Source organism: Pan troglodytes, chromosome 21 (genome assembly GCF_028858775.2).
Source record: "Pan troglodytes isolate AG18354 chromosome 21, NHGRI_mPanTro3-v2.0_pri, whole genome shotgun sequence".
Lineage (NCBI taxonomy): Eukaryota > Metazoa > Chordata > Mammalia > Primates > Hominidae > Pan > Pan troglodytes.
The window spans coordinates 53,506,044-53,531,357 of NC_072419.2; the positions used below are offsets into that span (position 1 = coordinate 53,506,044).

A 25,314-nucleotide genomic window follows, 5' to 3' on the forward strand; every position below is an offset into this window, starting at 1 on the left:
GAAAAATGTGCTGAATACTTTGTCAGTGGGAAGGACATCCTTCCAATCATTCCCACACCCCTTTTGGTGGGCTTGTTAACATGCCCAGGCTGCACTAGGCTGTGGGGTAGTCACTGCTGGTTCAGAATATAACCGTAGCCTCTGAGACTCAGGGGATTTTTGGCAATATTTGATTGCCACATTTGTGACTGCCACAACTGAGCAGGTAAGGTTGCCATCTGGCTGGTAGAGGCCAGGGATGCTGGAAAACATCCTCCAATACACAGGACTAAGAATTATCCAGGGAAAACTGTCAGAAGTGCAAGGTTGTGAAACTCTGGGCTAAGTTAAATGCAAATAAGATTAAAAGCCAGTAAGGCCAGACGCAGTAGCTCATGCCTGTAATCCCAGCACTTTAGGAGGCCGAGCTGGGTGGCTCACCTGAGGTCAGGAGTTTGAGACCAGCCTGGCCAACATGGTGAAACCCTGTTTCTACTAAAAATACAAAAATTAGCCAGGCGTGGTGGCAGGTGCCTGTAATCCCAGTTACTTGGGAGGCTGAGGGAGGAGAATCACTTGAACCCGGGAGGCGGAGGTTGCAGTCAGCCGAGATTGTACCATTGTACTCCAGCCTGGGCGACAAGAGCCAAATTCTGTCCGCCCCCCGTCCCCAAAAAAGCCAATACACATATCCACCATACTCCATTTTCTAGTGCCCTAAGAAGCACTCAGTATTCTGGCACCAATCACCCAAATACTGTCCTACTACTGTAAGAAAATATACTTGGAGATGCCTAGGTGGCATGAGGGGAGGAAAGCAAAGCTGAAATCATCAAAACCTTTGAAATGAACACTGCTTTTTTTTTAGAGAGGGAGTCTTGCTCTGCCACCCAGACTGGAGTGCAGTGGCGCAATCTCAGCTCACTGCAACCTCCGCCTCCTGGGTTCAAGCGATTATCCTGCCTCGGCCTCACGAGTAGCTGGGATTACAGGCGCCTGCTACCACGCCCCGCTAATTTTTGTATTTTAGTAGAGACAGGGTTTCACTATGTAGGTCAAGCTGGTTTTGAACTCCTGACCTCAAATGATCCACCCTCCTCGGCCTCCCCAAGTGCTGGGATTACAGGCGTGAGCCACCATGCCCAGCTTGAAATGAACACTCCTAACCGTTTGAGACTTGTCAAAAGAGAATGAGATGTCTGTGGAATGCAGCACTGAAGGACCATTTGACAAGATCCAAATGTTAACAAACACTTTGGGGAAATAAATGAGCATATTGGAAAAGAAGCTGCTCAGACTAAAAATGACTTGGTCACTAAAAGTAACCATCATTTTCTAACAGACTTCTCTTTCTGTACTCAAAATCAATCATACTGGATACCGAGCAGGTTAAAGGTAGGCAGGCCCGTGTCTGAGTCCAGGTCCTGTTCTATGACTAGCTGGGCAACCTTCAACCAAACACAGCTTCACTGTGCCTCTCTCTCAATGTGGTAGAGGGTCACATAACTTCTCATTTGTTTCTTTAAGGGTCACATAACTTTTGATAGTAAGTGTACGAGGTAGGATTCTAAACCAAATTAAGAAAACTGGAAACAGATACAGTCACTTACCATCCTGTTTGGGAGACGGTTCTTTGGGTTCCTTCTTATTTTTTCGACCCTCCCGCCCAGAATGGTCTTCTCCTAAATCTATGACAAGTTCGCTCTCTGAATCAGAGTCCAGGCCCAAATGGACTGTTGGGGAATCCGTCTCATCTTTTCCCTTCAGTTTATCCTTTATGGGGTGAGGTGAAGGTTTTGCCTTTTCGGAAAAGTCCTTCTCAGGCTCAGGGCTGGCCTTGTCCTTGACTGCTCCAGGGTCTGCCTTCTCGCTGGCTGGTGACGTGCTTTTCAGCTCCTCTTTAATCTCCACTGGGTTTGTAGGCTTGGGCTTTTTTTTAACAGCAGATGGCTCTTTGTCCATCCGACAACCTTCTTTGTCCTCTGTGTCTTCTGGCTCGTTCTTAGACTTCTGCTCATCATCACTGATATACTCACTGTCGCTACTATCTGACTTCTCAGAATCCTCCGAATCGCTGTGCTCTACGGCCGTATAGACATCTTCCGAGATTTCATTTATGCCTAAATTCAAAAAGAAAACCCAGCATGTGGCGTAGTCACAAAATAAAGAGCAGGACGAAAAATGCAAACATTTTTCCACACCAAATGCTGGAATAAGAAAAGCACGTTTCAAATCGCATCACATTGGCCTAAATGGGGCCAGTAATAATCTCAAGTGGCAACTGGCTACGGCTGCCAAGTGGTACTTGCCTTGGGAGAGGGTTTTGGTTGTTAGGAGACACAGGACCTACCAACGGAGATTTTAAATTTATATGGCACTAAACATGTGGTGCCAAATTTTTGCAACGTTGATAACTAATTGGGATTATTGAGAATGAAGAGGGCTGGAAGGGAACAGCAGGGACAAGCTGTTCAAACTGATCCAATTTACAGATTAGAAAACAGAGGCCCAGGGATATCACCTGCCCTAGGACACAAGACAGAGGCCAGGCCAGAACCCCGGGTTCCTGGCTCCCCACCAACACTCTTCCCTTGGGTTTCCAAAGCGTTAAAGTTCTTGATCCTTTGTGTCTAGGCCAAAGAAAATAAGCCAAAGCCTTAAAGCAGAGGTTGCAAACAGCCCACAAGCCACATCTAGCTTGCAGACATGTTTCATGCGAGAGGCACTGGTTTGGCCGACAGGGTATCTTGTCTGCTTTTAATTTATAAATGTGTTGTCCAACTCACAAATCAGGAAATTTCATATAGAAATCAAAGCAGGGGCTTCTGATGAAAGAGCGGAAAATCTAGCCGCTCTGGGTCACCAGCCTGCCAGGCATTGGCTGGAACAGGAAAGCCACTGGCTCCTCTAGGCGGGGGACACACTTGTCTCCAGGTGACCTGGGTGCCCAGCCCTCCCTGTTGTTCCCTGCACTCGTGGAAAGTCAACTGCCACTTGGTGTGCATTGCTCTTCCACTGGTAAAGGAGTCAGGAGAGAAGTCACATACTTCTGTCTCTTTCAAAAGGAAGAAGCACAAACTAGCAGGTGTTTCATACACACAAACAAAAATGGGCAGAAGCACATTTCTAACAATAGTTCCATTTAACCCATTTACGGCTCCTGCTCCCAACCATATCTACAGTTATGCCATCATACTGTAGATAATAATACTATATCCTAAACTTTTAGAAAGAGGAAAGAAAACCCAATCAAGTCTGTGCAATCTCTTCAATCTAGAGCAATGGCCACTGTGAATGGTGCCACTGTCCGACCTGTATACACCAAAAAGAAACCTGCAAAAATACCAGAGCCATGAACAGCCCGGGGCATGGGGGATCAGCAGGATCATTGGGGAATGTATCTGCCTCCACCAGGGCTCAATCAAAAACACAAGTCGAGCCAGGCATGGTGGTGCACACCTGTGGTCCCAGCTACTCAGGAGGCTGAGGCAGAAGAACTGCTTGAACCCAGGAGTTCAAGGCTAGCCAGGGCAACACAGGAAGAACACAAGCCAAAATACAAACACCCAGATCTGGTATAATTCTGGGATCCTAGGCTTGTGCTACTGGTAGGTAATGATTGGAAACAAGAAGGAAAAGTGTAAGCACATATGTGATAGGAAAAGCTTGGGTACTGCAGTCCAAAGGACATGAATTCAAATCCTGCTTTTCTGTTTTTATTACTGGTGTGACCCTGAACAAGTTATTTATCTCTCTGAGCCTCAGTTTCTCTATCCGCAAAATGGGACTGATAAAAGTATCAACCTCCCAAGACAATCTATATGCAGTGCTTAGCATAGTGTCCAAGGAAACACTCAGTAAATGGAAATAATAAAATTCTTATTAGCAATAAAAACAAATCAAGAGTTGGGCCAGCTGCATGGAAGGACCCAAGAGGATTATTTAAATGGCATGCCAAATTTCACCCATGCCACCCAATGTCCTCACCAAACAGGCAACCCAATGGGAACTGTTGTCCTCTGGATAGCCCCAGATGGGTCCCTAACTCTAGCTGCTTTCTCACCTGAAGATGCAGAGCACCCACTGACACTCAGAGGAGCTTGCTCTCCAGAGGCCCAGCCATCCCCCACTTCTTTACAAATGCCCTCCTAGCTTTACTTACTTATTCAACAAACATTCCAGAGCATCTACCATGTGCACAGACCAAGTACCATAGAGAAGGCAAATCCTCATAAAACGGCCTCCCTGCCCTCAAGGAGCTTCCAGTCTAGATTGGGAGGGACACCCCCACACAAAGGGACCATTGCTACTTCCGAGCAATAAAGTACCAAAGGAGGAGGGCAGATGGGGAGGGCAGTCAGGGGAGACTTCCTGGAGGAGGTGAGATCTGAGCTCAGCCTCACAGAAGGCAGGATTCAGGTAGGCAGTGTGAAGGCAGGCAGCACAGGGAAGAGGAAGAAAGGCAACAGCTACAGAAGCAGGGTTTGCCCGGTAGGGAGGAGACCAGTCTGGAGGGAAAGGGTTTCGTGTCGGACACCTGCAGAACACACTCACTACTCGTGTGGAGACACTGATGCGTACTGAGAAGGAGAGCAGAGGCAAACTCAGAGGATCCTCATTCTGCTTGCAAACCTTGATGATTCAAACCTGTATCTCGAGTTTCCAGACTGCTTTCACCAAAGAATAAACTGATGAGTTCAAAAAGCCCTGAATTAACTAGCAAGTCTGAAGTCCTTTGCCATGAGTGGAAATATATTTTAGCTGAGCAAATAGTTGAAAGTTAAAGCAGCTGCTAAAAGCAGCCAGGATTCATCCAGTAATCAATCCTTGATTTCATCCAGGTGGTATCCCTACCAGTAATGATAACAGTGATACTGCTGGAAAAAAAAACAAAACAAAACCAAAGATATACCTAATTGTGCTTTGCAACTCTCTATGGTCTTGTCAAGATTCAGCTGGAACCTGCTACGAATCTGGCGCTTGGGAGAGATGAGAGGAACAGGGGTGGACTGTTGCTGGACCGACTCGCTCAGCTCCTTCAAATCCATCTCAGCTTTGCTTCGATCTGAAAGAAACCATCACACCCTCGTAAGATCAGGCACACACCATCCTCATCACGGAGCTTCGTCCTTGCAAAGTCAGAGCAAAACACACATTTTAGAACATGGGGGAGGGGGAGATACTTTTTTTGTCATTCATCCCAACAATATCATCTGCTCAACCAAATGGGGTGACATGAAGATAATGGCCCACATGAACACGTTTGGCAGGTTTAAACAGTCCACTGAACAATCGTCTGGGTGACTTTCAATATTTAAAATGGACAATCCCAGCCAGATGGCTCAGTGTGTGAAAGTCAACATCATTAGGGACCCTCCAAAGACAAAGATTATGGGCAGATATTCAATCTCAATTTCAGTGAACAAAGCAACACTGAGCCTGGTCAAGGTGTACTTGTAACTTCAGGTCCAGATTGAAGAGGACTTGTATCCAAGAAAGATGGCGACCCCCTCGAAAACACCCTGATAATTGGGGGCCCTAAATGCCTATTTGCCACAGAGGCTTCATTTTTCATTCTCACTGGACCTAGTCTGGGGTGGAAACTAGAAAGGGCAGGGAATATAAGATAGGCAGATCTTCCAGCCAGTGTGTTGTGGCTCACAGCATCTATGTGAGGCAAGGGGAACAGATTAGCCCTGGATACTCAACCTCTGTCTAACAGGTCTCACTCAAGTAAGAGTCCAAGGTCCTCAGCCTAGTTCCCAGGCAGAGGCCTCTGTGGGGTGACTCAGGCCGGAGGTCCTGTCCCCTCACTTCTTCGAGGGCTCTTTGTAGGACCAGCAGGACGGATTCCAAAGTCAGTGAGCTTACATTTCTTGGATTCCTCTCCCACCGACTCCAGCGCCCCCAAAATATTAAGAGTTTCAGTGGCTGCAAAGGTCCAGAAAGCAACAAGCAACTCTGCAGGTGGGGCCTACTGTCCTCCACTGTGCCTGCCACCCTCTGGCATCCCCTCCAACCCACCCAAAGCGAGTGTGGGGCATCTGTCCTACTCCGGCCGATCCCAAAAAATAAGTCAGAAAGCAGGTGGAATCCAATCAACCCACAAAGAGGAGAAGCCACCTCTGAGCCTGTTCCCAACAGCTATCAGGTTGCTCCCTGGACTTCGTGCTTCATCTCCCCTGCTCCCTCCACACCTCAGGCCACCTCCGTTCATTGGGCTGTGAAAGAGGCCCCAGAATCTAGTCTGAGAGCTGGGCTGGAAGCACTGTTTAAAGCCATCACTCTCTCCTACCTTTTTCCTTTGGCCTGACCCAACCACTTTCCTGTTCACGCAGTAAGGGAGAGTTCTCAAACACTGCATACCCAGAAATCAGCTCCTTCAAAGTAACTAGAAGCAGCCTCCCAAAAGCCCCACCCAATCCACTCACAGGTGACCAGAAGCAATAAATTGCTCCAACTTAATTTTATCAGCCCCCAGGATAAGATTAGAAAGGGGTCTTTTCCCAGCCAGGTGTGGTGGAATGCACCTGTAGTCCCAGCTACTCAGGAGGCTGAGGCAGGAGAATGGCTTGAGCCAGGAGTTAGTGGCTGTACTGAGCTATGATCATGCCACTGCACTCTAGACTGGGAGACAGAGCAAGACTTTTTTTTTTGAAGAAAAAAAATGGAGGGAAGAGATGGGTCTTTTCCTAAATCACACTTACAGACTGCCCCTCCCAGACCCAGGGAGATTCCAGAAGTGAGTGCTCAAAGCAAGCAGAGACACTATCCCTGTAATTCAAGAAAAATACCAAAAACAGTATCTGTGTGCATGCATGTGTGTGTGCACTTATCAGGGCTTTAAAGACAGGCTACTAGAGACAGGACTGCAGACATTCACACAGCCACCTCTGAGAGGGTGAAGAATGTACAAATTTACTGCAGTGGGGCCGGGCACAGTGATTCACACCTCTCCCAGCACTTTGGGAGGCAGAGGCAGGAGGATTGCTTGAGGCCAGGAGTTCGAGACCAGGCTGGGCAACATAGCAAGACCCCCATCTCTACAAAAAATACAAAAAGTAGCTGGGCTTAGTGGTGCACGCCTGTAAACCTAGCTACTTGGGAGGCCGAGGTAGGAGGACTGCTTGAGCCCAGGAGTTTGAGGCTGCAGTGAGCCATGATTGCGTCACTGCACTCCAGCCTGGGTGAGCAAGATCCTGTCTCCAAAAAAAAAAAAAAAATTTACTGGACAAAGAACTAGAAAACTCTTTATACCTGTCTCTGTCCGGCAAGAAATCTGAAGTAGCTTAACAAAGAGAAATTATAGGGTAAAATAATTTAAAAAATAAGGAATGGGGAACACTAAAAGAAAAGGGAGGAGCGCCTCTGCCCAGTCGCCCCACCATCTGGGAAGCAAGGAGTGCACCTCTGCCTGGCCGCCGCACCGTCTGGGAAGTGAGGAGCGCCTCTGCCCCGCCCCGCACCATCTGGGAAGTGAGGAGCACCTCTGTCTGGCCGCCATGCAAGCCTCCAGGTGTAAAGTGGCAGCTTTGTGTGTGATCTTTCTGCCCTCCCCGAGTTTGCATTTTTGACATTAAAGTTTACTTTTAAATTAAAAGTTTATTTAAAAAAAAGAAAGAAAGAAAGAAAAGAGAAATGCCGGGCGCAGGAGCTCACGCCTGTAATCCAGCACTGTGGAAGGCCAAGGCGGGAGGATCACTTGAGGTCGGGGGTTCAAGATCCGCCTGGCTAACATGGTGAAATCCCGTCTCTACTAAAAATAAAAAAATTAGCCAGGCATGGTGGTGGGTGCCTGTAATCCCCGGTACTCAGGAGGCTGAGGCAGGAGAACACTTGAACCCAGGAGGCGAAGGTTGCAGTGAGCGAGATCGCACCACTACACTCCAGCCTGGGCGACAGAGCAAGACTCTGTCTCAAAAAAAAAAAAAAAAAAAAAAAAGCCCAGATTAAAGAGTTCCAGTAGGCAGGACTCAAGGACTTAACAGCTGAGTTGCATGCAAATGTGACAGCAAAGGGGGAGGGATTTGAGGCCTCCCTCGGAATTTCCACTTTCAGAAATGAAGAAGCATGCTAGATTCCAGAGGGAAAAGCCAGCCTTTTCAAGAATAAAGATGGAAACGTATACTCACAAAAATACTCTCCATGGCTACCCAAGTGACACATTCATCAGTGTCCTCAATATTCCTATATACTACTAGAATACACAGTTAACGAAAAAATTTACAAAAGAGACCAACAAACTTTCTTTGTAAAAGCCTGGAGAGGACCGGGAACAGTGGCTCACACTTGTAATCCCTGCAATTGGGAGGCTGAGATGGGCAGTTCCCTTGAGCTCACATTTGAGACCAGCCTGGGCAACATCGTGAAACCCTGTCTCTACTAAAAATATGAAAATTAGCCAGGCATGGTGGCACACGCCTGTAATCCCAGCTACTCAGGAGGCTAAGGTGGGAGGATCGCTTGAGCCCAGGAGGCAGAGGTTGCAGTGAGCCGAGATCAGGCCACTGCACTCCAGACTGGGCAAAAGAGCCAGACCTTATCTCAAAAAATAAAATAAAAGCCCAGAGAGTAAATATTTCAGGCTTTGCAGGCCATACAGGCTCTGTTGCAAAAGCAGTCATGAACACTACATAAACAGATGGGTGTGGATGTGTTCCAGTAAACTTTATTTGCAAACACAGGTGGGGGCCAGATTTGGCCTGAAAGCCGTAAAATCTGCCATCTTCTATACTAGTCCAGTGACTGCCAACCCTGGCTGCACACCAAAATTGCCTGTAAAGTTTTAGAAAATCCTGAGGCCTGAGCCCCATCCTCAGAGACTCTGACTCAATTGGCTGAGGGGAAGGCCTGGGCATCAGCCTTTTACAAACTTGCCAGGAGGTCGAGCGCAGTGGCTCATGTCTGTAACCCCAGCAGTTTAGGAGGCCAAAGCAGGTGGAGCACCTGAGGTCAGGAGTTCAAGACCAACCTGACCAACATGGTGAAATGCCATCTCTACTAAATATACAAAAATTAGCCAGGCATGATGGCACCTGCCTGTAATCCCAGCTGCTTCGGAGGCTGAGGCAAGAGAATCACTTGAACCCAGGAGGAGGAGCCTGCAGTGAGCTGAGATCACACCACTGCACTCCAGCCTGGGCAACAGAATGAGACTCCATCTCAAAAAAAAAAAAAAAAAACCACACCAACAATAAACTTGCCAGGTGATCCTAATTGGCAGCTAAGGCTGAGAACCCCTGTATCAGACCAATCTTCTATGTGAGTAAAGAAAACTCACTATTTGCCTTAACTCCTGTGTGTGTTAACAGGACAACCTTTCTAAACCTTAGGGTCCATAAAAAGAGACCTAGACCTCACCTGAATAACTGAGCTCTGTGTGTGCACCTGCGTGTCTACACGTATGCCTACAGTAAATGCGACCCATTAACTTTAGCCTAAAAAGACTGAGCACTGGAATGTTCATAATCAAGAAAAATGCAAAGAAGGTAAATTCCCTCATTTTACAAACTAAGGTTTCTCTGGTCAGTAAGCTGCTGTTATGTTTATTCTTGTTAGAATAAACCACCAAATGGCTAGGGGCTGGGCCCAGGCCCTGGAAGCTGACCTTCAGGAGTTTAGCCAAATGTAATGATCTTTATCCAAACCTGCAGCTGCATTTGACTCTCCCCTCCTCCGCAGAGAGAAAAGAGCTTCACTTTCTCATTTAGCTCATGTAGCTTATTGGGACTTCTTCCACCCCTGCCCTTCTATATCGGGAATATCTTCAGAATCCACCCTTGCTGCCAACATTTTGAACTTTTCAGCTGATATGAAGACAGCTTAGGCTATAAATGGAAACCAGGGATGAAAAATACTCACGCTAGAGAAAAAGGCACGATCTTACATTTCTGGAGGGAGCATAAATCAGAACCACCTCTTTAGAGGGCAGTTGGGCGATACCTCTCAAAATGTCGCCGCATGTGGCCTCTGATGCTCAATTCCACTTCTAGGAATTTATCCTATGGATTACCCTCCCACGTGGGCAAAAGGGTTCTTCATTGCAGTTGTCTTCAATAGCAAAAATGGAAAAAAGCGTAGCGTCAGTAAGTAAGGCGCCTGAATAAATGTTACAGTTTACCTTTAAATGGAATTAAATACAGCTGCTAAAATGAAATGAAGGCCGATTTCTGTGTGTTGATATGAAAAGCCAACCTGTTTCATGAAAAAGCAAAGACTGGTGGAGCACCTTAGCACTGCTGTAGGGGAGCCAAGAAGGAAATGGAAAATCGCTGGGAATACTATATATTCTCAGGGTTTCTCAACAGTGGCACTATTGATATTTGGGTCCTGGATAAGTCTTTGTGGTGGGGGTGGGGTGGGGTGGAGGGGCTGTCCCGTGTGTTGTAGGATGTTCAGCAGCACCCTGGCCTCTACCCCCTAGATGCTATTAGCACCTACATACCGGTTGTGACAATAAAAATATCTCCAGGCCAGGCGCAGTGGCTCATGCCTGTAATCCCAGCATTTTGGGAGGCTGAGGTGGGCAGATCACTCGAGGTCAGGAGTTTGAGACAAGCCTGGCCAACATGGTGAAACCCCGTCTCTACTAAAACCCCATCTCTACTAAAAATACAAAAATTAGCCGGACGTAGTGGCACGCGCCTGTAATCCCAGCTACTCAGGAGGCGGAGTCAGGCAAAGGTTGCGGGGAACCAGATTGTGCCACTGCACACCAGCCTGGGCAAACAGAGTGACGCTCCATCTCAAAAAAATAAATAAAACATAAAAATATCTCCAGACACTGCCAAATGTCACCTGGGAGACAAAAATCACTCAGAACTCATGCTATATATCTAGAAGGGCTCTAGAAACTAAAAACTTGCAACAGTGGTGATGTGCAGGAAGAGGGGTATAGAGACAGGTGGTTGGAGGTTATAGACACGCTGGCCTTTCATGAAATGTCCTTCTGTGCTTTGAAATTTTTGTTACCATATGTACTCATTACTTATAAAAACAAACTCTATAAAAGAAAAATTTAAGAACTTCTTTTTCCATTTAAAAAAAGAGAGACAGGGCCGGGTGTGGTAGCTCACACCTGTAATCCCAACACTTTGGGAAGCCGAGGTGGAGATATAAATATATATATCCACCATATACATATACATATGCATATGGTGGATATAGATACACACCATATACATATACTCAGTGTATATATATATATACCATATACATATACTCAGTATATATATATACCATATACATATACTCAGTATATATATATATATATATACCATATACATATACTCAGTATGTGTGTATATATATACATACACCATATACTGAGGTCAGGAGTTCGAGACCAGCCTGGCCAACATGGTGAAACCCCATCTCTACTAAATACAAAAAATTAGCCGGGCATGGTGGCGTATGCCTGTTATCTCAGCTGCTTGGGAGGCTGAGGCAGGAGAATCACCCGAACCCAGGAGGTGGAGGTTGCAGAGAGCCGAGATTGTACTATTGCACTCCAGCCTGGGCAACAAGAGCAAAGCTCTGTCTCAAAAAAAAAAAAGACAGATTTTTGTTCTAAAGCTGAATGCAAACTACAATGGATGGACTTCCAGGAACTACAAAATGGCAGTTCCTTCAAGGGAGCAATATCACTTAGACAAGAGACCCTAGCTGGCCAGGCATGGTGGCTCATGCCTGTAATCCCAGCACTTTGGGAGGCTGAGGCAGGAGGATTGCTTGAGGCCAGAAGTTTGAGACCAGCCTGGGAAACATAGCGAGACCCTGTCTCTATATTATTCTTTTAAAAAAGAGAGGCCGGGCACAGTGACTCACGCCTGTAATCCCAGCACTCTGGGAGGCCAAGGCGAGTGGATCACAAGGTCAGGAGATTGAGACCATCCTGGCTAACACGGTGAAACCCTGTCTCTACTAAAAAATACAAAAAATTAGCCAGGCATGGTGGCGGGCACCTGTAGTCCCAGCTACTTGGGAGGCTGAGGCAGGAGAATGGTGTGAACCCGGGAGGCGGAGCTTACAGTGAGCCGAGATCGCGCCACTGCACTCCAGCGTGGGCGACAGAGCAAGACTCCATCTCAAAAAAAAGAGAGAGAGACCCTGGCAGACACTATCTTTCAGTCAAAGCCAAACAGAGATCTTCCCCACCTCATTCACTCTAAAGAAAATCAAGACAACATCTGAAAAATCTGGGACCAGGCACTCCATGTATGCTCTCAAAGAAAGCCCGACTTCCAAGATACCGCTTTATGCACAAAAAGAAAGGATGCCTCCTGTCATTAACAGTGGAGAAATAAACAAAAGTCTCAGGGTGTGACGATGTTCCCTGGCCCTGCCTGCATTTTCAACAGAGCATCAAGGCGCATTTCTGTCACTAACAGGACTACTGACTGCTGAGTTTCTTCAGCTCAAAGTAAACACCCTCTGTGAAATAAGAGGAGATGGGATCATCAGAGAAAGCAAACAGGAGTCTGGAAGAAGAAAAGGACCGGGCCCACCTCTTCTCTTCTAGTCTCAGAAACTCATTCCTATTTATGACTTATTTATAATCACTGCTGAGTCATACAGGGGGCTCGTAATAATCCACTGGGCTCAGCTCCTTGTTTTTTAGTGAGGAGAGGAGAGGCCCCAGACAGCAAATGAGGGGAAACAGTGAATTAGCAACCTGGGCAAGAACCAGGTCTCTGTACAAACCTTCCCATCTTATACCATATAGTCATATACCATACACACACACAAATACCATATACTCATTACACATATACATATACTCATATGCCATATACACAAATACACATACACTCACCATATACACACATACATACACACAAATACCATACACTCACATAGCATATACACATTTACCATATACTCATATGCCATACACACACAAATATATACCCATATACTATATGCTCACCATATACACACATGCAAATACAACACACACATACATACTTATATACCATACACACACATACATATACTCACATATACCCAATATACACACATACCCATATACCATATACTCATCATATACCATACACACATACATATACTCAAATATACCCAATATACCCATATACTCTCATACCATATACACACATACATATACTCATACCATATACCCAATATACATACATATACCATATACACACATACATATACTAAAATGCCATATACTTATATACCATATATTCTTAATTATAGTGTAACAGTATAATATAATTACAGTATAGTATAAATAAAAACTGACAACCTATGGACTATTTTTGTATTGTTGGTTGTATGTGTTTGTCTGGCCCAAATAGAGTTTTGGGGTTTTGTTTTTGTTTTTGTACCACAGGGTCTCACTCTCTCACCCAGGCTGGAGTGCAGTGATGCAATCATAGCTCACTGCAACCTTGAACTCCTGGGCTCAAGCAATCCTCCTGCCTCAGCCTCCCAACGTGCGAGAATTACAGACATAAGCCACCAAGCCTAGCCAGTTTTTGTTTTTAATGAAATTGATTGTCAGCTTTTAAAAACTAGGAGAGTTCCTGTAATAATCTAGAGTTCTGTTTTTCTTGACAATTCAGTCCGACAATATGGGTTAAGCTGGCAAGAGCCACATCCTTTACAAATTTCAAAACTTCACCTTACCCCCTGACCCCCAAAAAAGCTGACGTATCCAATAGGCACAGGAGACATTCAGGTATCTCAGCTAAGAGCTCAAGTTTTGCAGCAGACAGGCCTGGGCCTGAAGGCCAAACTCTACCACAAACCATGGTGGATCCTTGGGTAGGTAACTTGCTTCTCTGTGCCCCAGTTTACACTTCTGTGAAACAGAGATATTACCTACTTTAAAGGTTGTTGTAATTTTTAAAAAGTTTTAATTTACAGACAGCAAAAATCACTTTTGGGAGAATACAGTCCTATGAGTCGTAACACCTGCATAGATTCCTGTAACCACCACCACAACCAAAACACAGAGCAGGTCCATCTCCCGAAGAGTTCCCTCCCAATGTGTAGGCAAACCCTCCTGCACTCCAACCCCCAGCTATCACTCATCTGTTCCCCATCTCTGTAATTCTGCCTTTTCTGATATATTTTTTAAGGAAATCCTGTTTTGTTAGCTACAATAACCTCATCATTATCCAGGGTGCTCCCTTTCATTGTCCCTGTCTGCGGAAAGTCGTTCCACGGCTGACAGACAGAATCAAGCCCTATAAAGCATTTGTTCAGTCCCTGGGCAGTCACTGGAGAATTCCTTAACATTGCCCTGCTTGTTCTGATCTCCTCCCCACCCACGGCACTTCCATCGGTCCCTAGCTGATCCTCTTCCCGTTAGGTCATTGCAATCCCAGCCCACAAAACGCCCACATTCCCAATGCTCTTGTTCCTGCTGACGAAGATAAGAAATGTGTCCTGAACCGGAAGAGCTGCCAGGGGAGACACAAGAGGGCCTCGGTTCCCCTGGTGCCCACCCACCACCATGCCCACCCACCAAGACACACGACAGGAAGAAACCTTTCACTCCCACAACAGATCAAGCCAAACTGAAAGACCCACAGTGTCACGAGGAAGCCCAATGACCACCCAGTTTCAGCAAAGAGCTATTCTTGACAAGCATGACTGGCAGAGAGGAAATGTCACCGTGAGAACGCCTCCAAACAGCATTTCTTTTCGGGGTGTGGAGGTGGAAGGAGGGTGTGAGAAAGCAAACCACAGATTTGGGAACAATGAATGTTCCCAAGGAAGCACGTGTGTCCCTTTTCACTCAAGTGAGGAACCAACTGGTTGGTCTGAATGGGAGCCCCGAAAGCAACTGCCCTGACCATCCTATTACATCAGGGCTGTACTCACAGGTGAGCCAGGATTGGAGCCAGGCTGTGCTCCAGCCCTGCTGCCTCTGGGATCCTGGGCACCCCATGCCTCCTCTCCAGACCTCCCTCAGTTTCTCCATCTGAAAATGGCACTGTAGGACAAGATGGACCTGGAGGGCGCCAACCACCAAAGGCATGGAATTCACACATAAGCGTCACTGGGCACAGGCGGCCGCCCTCTCTTTCTGAAACCCCCATACTGGAGGCTCCAGGGCAACACACTCCCCTGGTGTGGCTACTCCACCCCTTGCTTCTCCTCCTCAACCAGAACTCCACATCCTCAATGTCCCAGGGGCCTCACTCCTGCTCAATGCTCTACCCCTGACTCGCAACCTCAGTAAGCCAATGGGGCTGGAGTCTTTGTTGAGTGAGGCTGTCCTATGCACTGGGGCATGTTTAGTGCAACTCTGGCCACCAATCATTAGATGCCAGCAGTGTCCCCATCACCCCCTCAAAGTCATTTCGAGAACTACCACCCTAACCCAATCCCACGTACACGTCAAGATTCCCAGAATTACACCTCCTGCCTGAACCTGGCCACAGGGCACCCTAATTCCTGCCTCCAGCTGCCCTATTGACCTCTTCACCTAGGGGTGTTAACAGCTGCTCAAATTTACGTAATCTAAACTGGACCCTTGGCTTCTCCTGCCATACCCAGATCTGTCAGCACAATTACTGACACAATCTAGAAATTCTCTGTTGGGGGCCTGTTCTACATTTTGTAGGATGTTCGGTGGTATCTCCCTGGCCTCCCTCCATTAGGTGCCAGGAGCACCCCAACCCCAGGTGTGACAACCAAAAATGTCTCCAAACATTGCCAGGGGGTGGGGAAGTGTTACAAAATTGCCCCCAGATGAGAATGGTTGACTGATATGGACTATTTGAAACACAGCACCGAGGGCTTCTTCTGAGATGTGAAGTCCATTCACATCCCTCCTGCGCTGAACCCTCCATCCACACCAGGGTCTACAAGGCCCCTGTACTGTCTCCGACTCCATGGACTGGCCTCACCCTCACTCACTGGGATGCAGCCACCCTGGCCTCCTTGCTAATCCTACAACACACCCAGTTACTCCTATAGCACACCAACTTAATCCTTACCCTAGAGCCTTTAAAATCTCTTATTCCTTCTGGAATCTTTTTCCTCCTGACACTGGCATGGCTGATTTTTCTTGTCACGTAAACTTCAGCTCAAATATCGCCTCTCAAAGAGGCCCCGTTTAACCCCTCCACCTAAGTGAACTGTGACGTCTGCTTCGCAACTTGCCCATCTCTTGCCTCATCACGTTACCTTCCAGACACCCATCATGGTGTGAACTATCTTGGTGTGAACTGCCTCTCATGGTGTGAACTGCCTTGTTATTTGCCTTTATTATTTTCTCTATCTTTCTAAAAACCCAGCCTCTACAAAAGCAGGTCCTTAGCTGACTTGCTTTGCACTCTATTTCCATGCCTAGAATAGTGCACAGCACATAAGAGATGTTCAAGAAAAATCAATGGTGATGATGCAATGAATCAATCAATAATGAATCAATAGCAGCCGGGCACAGTGGCTCATGCCTGTACTCTCAGCATTTTGGGAGGCTGAGGCAGGCAGATCACCTCAGGTTGGGAGTTCGAGACCAGCCTGACCAACATGGAGAAACCCCATCTCTACTAAAAATACAAAATTAGCCAGGCGTGGTGGTGCATGCCTGTAATCCCAGCTACTTGGAGGCTCAGGCAGGAGAATCACTTGAACCTGGGAAGCAGAAGTTTGCAGTGAGCCAAGATCACGCCATTGCATTGCAGCCTGGGCAGCAAGAGCGAAACTCCAACTCAAAACAAATAATAATAATAAGGAATCAATAATGGGCCAGGTGCAGTGACTTATGCCTGTAATCTCAGCACTTTGGGAGGCTAAGGTGGGAGGACTGCTTGAGGCCAAGAGTTCAAGACCAGCCTGGGCAACATAGCAAGACCCAATCGCTACAAAAAATTAGCTGAGTATGTAGCTAAAAACTAGCTAGGCCTGTAGTCCTAGCTACTCAGGGAGGGTGAGGCAGGAAATAGCTTGAGCCCAGGAGTTCAAGGTTGCAGTGAACTATGATTACACCACTGCACTCCAGCCTGGGTGACAGAGTGAGACCCCATCTCTAAAAAAACAGTTATCGTCGTCATCATCATCATCACCATCATCATCATCATCATCCAGGGAATAAAGACCAGAGTGTAAAAATTAGAAGAAGAGAATTAAGGAATATCAGAGTATGCTGCACATAGGAAAGGTAAGTACTGATTCCTCCTACTTGCTTCTGTGCCATGGGTATAATTTACAAATAGAACTGGGTTAATGTGGTCAAGGACAACTGAGGTGGAAACACTGGCCTGGATAAAAGTACTTTGGGCCAGGCATGGTGGTTTATGCCCGTCATCCCATTACTTTTGGAGGCAGAGGTGGGTGGATCACCTGAGGCTGGGGTTTGAGACCAGCCTGGCCAACATGGTGAAACTCTGTCTCTACTAAAAATAGAAAACTTAGCCAGGTGTGGTGGCATACTCCTGTAATCTTAGCTACTCGGGAGGCTGAGGCAGGAGAATTGCTTCAACCCAGGAGGCGGAGGTTGCAGGGAGCCGAGACCGCACCCTTGCCCTCCAGCCTGGGCAACAAGAGCGAAACTCCATCTCAAAAAAAAAAAGTAATTTGTATGTCAATAAGCCCCAGGAAATCCCTTACTTATTCTTTTCACAGATCTTTTCTCACCTTCATCCACTGAAACTTTTGCATTTTTTGCATAGAGAAAAGAGTTAAAGGTTCAAGAACCACATACAAAAGAGGATACGTCATTTGCAAAAATATCCACAGTTGCCACAGAAAGATACTGGCAAAAATTCTGACTGACCCAGGTTAAGATTCAGGATGCTGCCGGTGGTGGAGGTTTTGTCCGTTTTCGTCGTGATAGGAGCTGACAGTTGAGGAGAGAAGGGCTTTGGGCTGCCGGATAAACTCCCTGCTTGTCCCGTCTTGGTGGAGGCTGGTGAAGCTGAAAAAGTATGGCATTGTTAAAAGACAGGTTTACAAATAAACAAGTAAAACGTGTAGGTGTGGTGTAGGGAGAGAATGGAGAGATTATGAAATTGTGTTTGATTTCAACAAGGCTGCTACAGTATCACGAATAGGGTGGGGTAGGGCATAGCAGGTTGGCCATTTATTTTCAGCAAAGGGCTTTAACCGGATGTGAAACCGTTAAAGCCACAAATGAAGAAGGTCTCCCCAGTTACTCTATTAAGCACAAAGCTGTAAGACAAATCGGCTAAGCTGCCACTGAAATTGGTTTGGCCCATTCACGGATATAAATCTCAACATAAATAGCGATTAAACCAACCCCCACATGGTCCAGATGCGGAGAACGGGAGCCAGGCTTACAAATGCGTATCATCTGTTTGTGGAAAGACACCATGGCCAGCTCACACGCAGCCACTGCACCTGCCAGGGACCAACTTGGCCCCTTGGGAAATCTCCAGCTCCCATTTCAAAGGTTCTTGAGGCTATGTAAAGCCAAACCCAGTACCAGATGGAGTGAGGGAGACGTTGGTAAATTATGTCCTTCTTTACTGTATTTCAAACTTTTACAGGAGGAGAGAGAACTGTACCTATGCCTAAGGCTTTTAAAAATACCTTAAAATGACCTACGACCTGCTTCTCCCCTCCCTCATTTCACAGGGTTAGGACAATAAACCACTTACGTTTAAAAAAGCAAGCATTCATAGGGGCCAACTAGCGTCCTAAAGATCCTTCAAATCCTGCCCCTTTGTCCTTGCCCCTCCATGGTACTGGGACTGTCCTGTTAATGCCTCTTGTGCCCATTTAAAAACAGCTGGGACTAAAGGCATCCCTGACAACAATGACAGCCAACTCTTCCAAGATGAGCAAGAAACATTCTGAGTTGGTCTGGTGCTGGAAAGAAATTTGTGGATGGCAAATTGGAGTTAGGAACTGAGACTCCCCAGGGGCTTCGAAAGTGCTGGGACACTTATGTGGGCAGCACTTGCCTCAGTTTCCTCATCTGACAAATTAGAAAACTCAGAACAAGGCTTCAGTGTGTTGAAACTCACATACCACTCGGCTGGTGAATCCAAGGAAGCTAGGCAGCTCTGGTGCCAGGACCTGCCTGCATTACTGTTAAATTAATATAGTGGGAAAGACTCCAGACGTAAAGAGGCCTGGATTCAAGCACGGATTAGAAGCCAGACACTGTGGATTCAAGCCCCGGCTCAGCTGTTGCCCTGCTGTGTAACCCTGGGCCAGTTACTGGCACCTCTGCCTCCCTCTTCCTGGCAGCAGCAAAGAGAGACACTAATAATATGATACAAAGGGACAATAACAGTAGCTACATCTCATCAGGCTGCTGTGAGGATTAAATCAATCATCTGAACAGTGCCTGGCATGCAGTAAGTACTGTTTGCTATTAGAGTGGTTTTATTTTCTATTTCCCCATTAACCTCTAGGGCTTTGGGGTTATCCTCTGAACCACTGATTCTCGGCTATGAGCAATTCTTCTCTCCAGGGCACACTGGGCATTGCATCCAGACATTTTAGGAGAGTGGGGGGTTGCTACTGGCATCTAGGAGCTAGAGACCAAAACGCTGCTAAATCTGCTGCCATGCACAGAGCGGCCCCCCACAAGAAAGAGTTATCTGGCCCCAAACGTCAAAAGTGCTGAAACTGACACGCCGCATAGGGATGGAGTAGGCATGCAGCTGGGAATCCTTTTCCTCATCCGGAAATGAGAAGGGAGTGAGGATCAATGTCGTCGATCTATGTCAATTGGTGCCCAGCAAGTGCTCAATAAATATTAGAAATTGTTTTAAGAAATAAGTTTTCTTTGCTTTTGTTTTTTTGAGATGGAGTCTCGCTCTGTCACCCAGGCTGGAGTGCAGTTGTGCAATCTCGGCTCACTGCAACCTCTGCCTCCTGGATTCAAGCGATTCTCCTGCCTCAGCCTCCCAAATAGCTTAGAACTTCAGGCTCCTGCTATCACACCCGGCTATTTTTTGTATTTTTAGTAGAGACAGGGTTTTACCATGTTGGCCAGGCTGGTCTGGAACTCCTGGCCTCAAGGGATCCACCTGCCTCAGCCTCCCAAAGTGCTGGGATTACAGGCATGAGTCACTGTGCCCAGCCTATAATTAAGTTTTTAACACAATAAATCTGTTTTACTGCAAGAATTAATAGAATTGGCCTAGCACGTGGCATGACACATTCCTTCACTGGGGGGGCTGCTATATTATTACTAGTCCTATCACTGGTACTGTAAGACATAGAACTGAAGTGTTTGTTACATGAAGAAACAAGAATAGGCCAGGTGCGGTGGTTCACCCCTGTAATCCCAGCACCTTGGGAGGCTGAGGTGGGAGGATCACTTGAGCTCGGAAGTTCGAGACCAGCCTGGGTAACATGGCGAAACCTCATCTCTACTAAAAATACAAAAAATTTAGCCGGGCATGGTGGCACACGCCTGTAGTCTCAGCTACTTGGGAGACTGAGATGGGAGGATCCATTGAGCCTGGGAGGTCAAGACTGCAGTGAACCGTGATCATGCCACTGCACTCCAGCCTGGGACACAGAGAGAGACCCTGTCCCAAAAAAAAAAAAAATACATATATATATATATGGGCATTTTAACGGAAGTATTACCAATAAAATCTTTAGCATTAGAATTTTTAACCTTATTAATTCATTTATGTTCTACCTCATTCCAAAAGCAATTTGCAGCTGCTCAAATATCTGTGTAATAGATTCCCCTTGAGGATTAAAGACCGGGGCTTCTCTAATTGTATTCCTATAAGCAAACTGGCAAGGTCTAACAGGGAGGGCCTTACTATACTATCAAATACCCTGCTTGGGACTGCAGAGAACATTGACAAGGACATCCAACCCTAAAGGGTAGCAGGAACAAACAAACAAAAACACGCAAAGATGCTGTTGCACGTAGAACACAGCCAAGTGAATCCATTTTCCTGCTCGACAGGTCAAGTTTGTTTGTTTGTTTGTTTGTTTTGAGACAAAGTCTTGCTCTGTTGCCCAAGCTGGAATGCAGTGGGGTGATCTCAGCTCACTGCAACCTCTGCCTGCCAGGTTCAAGCAATTCTCCTGCCTCAGCCTCCCGAGTAGCTGGGGCTACAGGTATGTGCCACCATGCCCAACTAATCTTTTTGTATTTTTAGTAGAGACGGGGTTTTGCCATGTTGCCCAGGCTGATCTCGAACTCCTGACCTCAGGTGACCCACCCACCTCGGCCTCCCAAAGTGCTGGGATTACAGGTGTGAGCCATCACGCCCAGCCTATTTTTATAATTCTGTATATACATTCATGTGTGCTAAAAAATTAATAACTAGAACAGGCCTTTAATTTGATAGATCTATTTCCTTTGTTAATAAATAAACAAGTGTTGAGATTTAAGAGGTATGTTCCAAATATTAAAAAATGGTTTTAAGCATAGCACTTGGATATGGCAAGAATAAGGGTGTCAGGAAAACATTGGTTTCCCATGGAGATGGGTCTGGTTCACACTCTACCCAGCCAGTGAAGGGCAGGGCCCATCCTCCTAAGGCATCTGGGACTGCAAAGCTTCATGGAGTCAGGAAAAGGACATACATGAGAGTCACTAGCAACCCACAAGCCTCACGCTGCAAAACCCTCCTCTGCATCTCCCTGAGAAACAGGTCTCCTATGTCCACCTCCTAGTGCCACCAATCCTACTCCCCAGTCTGTGAAACACCCTACACCTGCCTTGTCCTCCCAATGTCATGAATGCCACGGCCACCCACCTGGTGGCTCAAGGCCAAACACTGCTGGATCATTCTTTTTGTTTTTGGGGGGGAGGGGGGCGGGGAGAGAGATGGAGTTTCACTCTTGTTGCCCAGGCTGCAGTGCAATGGTGCAATCTCAGCTCACAGCAACCTCCACCTCCCGGGTTCAAGCGGATTCTCCTGCCTCAGCCTCACAAGCAGCTGGGATTATAGGCGCCCACCACCACGCCCAGCTAATTTTTGTATTTTTAGTAGAGATGGGGGTTTCACCATGTTGGCCAGGCTGATCTGGAACTGCAGACCTCAGGAGATCTACCCACCTAGGCCTCCCAAAGTGCTGGGATTACAGATGTTTGAGCCACTACACTCAGCCCATTCTTAATTTCTCCTTTGCTCTCATGCCTGAATTTACCCAACTCTTCAGGAAGGCCTCTGCACTCCTCTTCCTAAACATATCCCAAATCTCTGCACTCATCTCCACCTCCACTACTATCACCCTAGTCCATGCATCTCAACAGGGACCATATGGCCCCCAACGGGGCAAAAATAATTTTTAGGGGGTGAAAAAATCTTATCTTACTATTCCTTTTATGTACAAAGCACTCTGTGTGTGTGTGTGTGTGTGTGGTGTGTATAGACAGTACATAAACAGATCTACAATATTTTCAAATTTCATGAAAGTTCACTCTTAGGTAAGTACCTATCCAAAATTGAAAACAGGTACACAAACAAATCCTTGGATACGAATGTGCACAGCAGCACTATTCATAATAGGCAAGAGGTAGAAACAACTGACTGTCCATCAATGGACAAACTGAGGTATCCCACAATAGAACGTTACTGAGTCATAAAAGGAATGAAGTTCTGATACATGCTGCAGTGTGGCTGACTTGAAAACATGATGCTAAGTTAAAGAAGCCAGACACAAAAGGCCCCATGTTCTTTCATTTCACTGAAACAAAATACCCAGAATAGGAAAGTCAGTTCAAACAGAACACAAATTGGTGGTTGTTAGGGGCAGGCTGTGGGGTGAGAGGTAGGGGTGGAAGTTTGTGGGGGACGGGGAGTGGCTGTTTAGTGGGTACAGGGTTTTATTTTGGAGTGACGGAAATGTTTTAGAACTAGACAGAGGTGGTGGCTGCACGGCACTGTGAATGCACTAAATGCCACTGATCTGTTCAAAATGGTAAATTTTATGTTATGTGAATTTGACCTCATTTTTTTTAAAGATCTCAGGGGGAGTAAATAGGAAGAAAATGTCTAAAATGGTTCAGGGCCGGGGCGGGGGGGGCAATTAAAAGACTGGGCAACACTGCCCTGCCCATCATTTCCCACGGAGACCCCGTAAGCACTTCCCACAGGTCTCCCCACCATGTGCACAGCACCCTTCTTCCAGGGCACTCTCCACACAGCAGCCAGGGCAGAACCCCTGAAATGAGGGCATATTGCTCCATCACCTAAAAACATCCAGAGGCACCTCATTCCCCAGAATAAAATCCAACGTCCTCTCCAACCTCAAACCCAACCTTTCCTTTCTACCTCCTGGAATGTCCGGCCACAGTGACCAGAGGGCCACCCTGGAAGATCAAGTCTGTTCACACCTCAAGCCTTTGTGCCTGAGGTTCCCAAAGGAAGGCTTTCACGCCCACCCTAGATCACACTGGCTCGAATTCCTCCATGGTCAGGTCCCAGCTCAAACATCACCTCCTCGAAGGCCTCCCTTGTTGGCCACCTAAACTGGCCCAAGTGTCTCTGGCCTACTGTTTCCTTTTGACCTGAAAATATTGGCCCTGAAAGAGCAGGATCTGCGCTGGCCAGCAGGCATCCAGGATACCTCTGGATGCTTATCAGGTGCCTAATACATTTACTGAATGAGCAGTGCATAAAATAATTGAAGAAGGAGGTTTCCATTTCTCTTCTCACTGCTGTAGTCATGATAAGCAAAAAACAAACAATGACGAGGCCGGTCACGGTGAGTCTCGACTGGTCCAACACTTCGGGAGGCGGAGGCAGATGCATCACTTGAGGTCAGGAGTTTGAGACCAGCCTGGCCAACATGGTGAAACCCCGTCTCTTTTTTTTTTTTTTCTTCAGAAGAGAGTCTCGCTCTCTCACCCAGGCTGGAGTGCAGTGGTGCGATCTCGGCTCACTGCAGGCTCCGCCTCCCGGGTTCACGCCATTCTCCTGCCTCAGCCTCCCGAGTAGCTGGGATTACAGGCGCCCGCCACCATGCCCGGCTAATTTTTTGTATTTTTAATAGAGACGGTGTTTCACCGTGTTAGCCAGGATGGTCTCGATCTCCTGACCTCGTGATCCGCCCAAAGTGCTGGGATTACAGGTGTGAGCCACCGCGCCCGGCCCTGGTGAAACCCCGTCTCTACTAAAAATACAACAAGTAGTCAGGCGTGGTGGTACACGCCTGTAACCCCAGCTGTTCAAGAGGCTGAGGCAGGAGAATCGCCTGAACCTGGGATGCGGAGGTGGCAGTGAGCCGAGATTACACCACTACACTCCAGCCTGGGTGACAGAGACTCCATCTCAAAAAAAAAAAAAAAGAAAGAAAGAAAAAGAAACAATGACAACCAGATAAAACCTTTTTCATACAAAAATATCAAACAATCTCCCCCATGTTATACACCTACTAAACACAAGGTGCTTGCTAAAAGAGTGATTAACAATCCAAAGAAGAGATATGACAAGGCCGGGCGCAGTGGCTCACACCTGTAATCCCAGCACTTTGGGAGGCCAAGGCAGGCAGATCACCTGAGGTCAGGAGTTCGAGACCAGCCTGGCCAACATGGCAAAACCCCTCTCTACTAAAAATAAAAAACCAGCCAGGTGTGGTGGCACATGCCTGTAATCCCAGCTACTTGGGGGGCTAAGGCAAGAGAACTGCTTAAACCGGGGAGGCGGAGGTTGCAGTGAGCCGAGATCACGCCACTGCACTCCAGCCTGGGCAACAGAGTGGGACTCCATCTCAAAAAAAATAAATAAATAAAAATAAAAAAACAGATATGACTAAGCAGATCACAAAAAAATCCAAGTCAATATACATGAGGGTGTGGGTGGTACTGGCATGGAGGCCAGAGATGGTGCTCAGCATCCTAGGTGCACAGAACAGCCTCACAATACAGAATTATCTGGCCTTAAATGTCAATGGTCCTGAGGTTGAGAAAAACCTGCTTCGAATCACTCCAGACATTTCAAAAGCAAAAAGACTTGGAAATGCTTGTTTCAATTAAAACTTTGAAACAGATGCCAATCCTTTTATAAAGCCATACATTTTGCCCAAAGAAAGAACTAATTAATTGCCTCTGAAGTCACAAATAATTTAACCAGATTTCATATTTTGATGTACAATTCACAAGTGTGGGCTGAAACACATCATTTATTATCTACATTTACAAAATCCTAGCCTGCGTGAAGGGTTGTTCTGACTACAGTAGGAAACATGAGCCTTGGAATTAAATTAGGAAAAAAATGCCCCTTCCCTCCCATGCACCCCAGCACTCTGGGTGGGGTGGAGAGGCAGAGTGAATGATTCACGCTAAATGTCCTCCAGTTATAAAACCTCAGAAACAACCTGTATGTTCAAAGTGCCGCACCTTGCACAACTCCTATGGTGCCATGCACAGATGAGCAGAGCATGGCCAGATGGTCTAGGATGGGT

General features: G+C 46.7%; 1 protein-coding gene across 50 annotated transcripts in view; it reads right to left on the reverse strand.

Annotated features, from left to right (window-relative positions):
* ZMYND8 (zinc finger MYND-type containing 8) overlaps positions 1-25,314 on the reverse strand; it is a 160,047-nt gene that overhangs the window by 35,093 nt on the left and 99,640 nt on the right. For all 50 annotated transcript variants that reach the window (XM_054674533.2, XM_054674528.2, XM_063803056.1 and 47 more), the window contains 3 exons: positions 17,735-17,875; positions 4,892-5,044; positions 1,590-2,099 (listed from right to left, as the gene is read on the reverse strand). In XM_054674533.2, the coding sequence (XP_054530508.1) occupies positions 1,590-2,099; positions 4,892-5,044; positions 17,735-17,875 (804 nt within the window). The remainder of the gene's footprint in view (positions 1-1,589; positions 2,100-4,891; positions 5,045-17,734; positions 17,876-25,314) is intronic.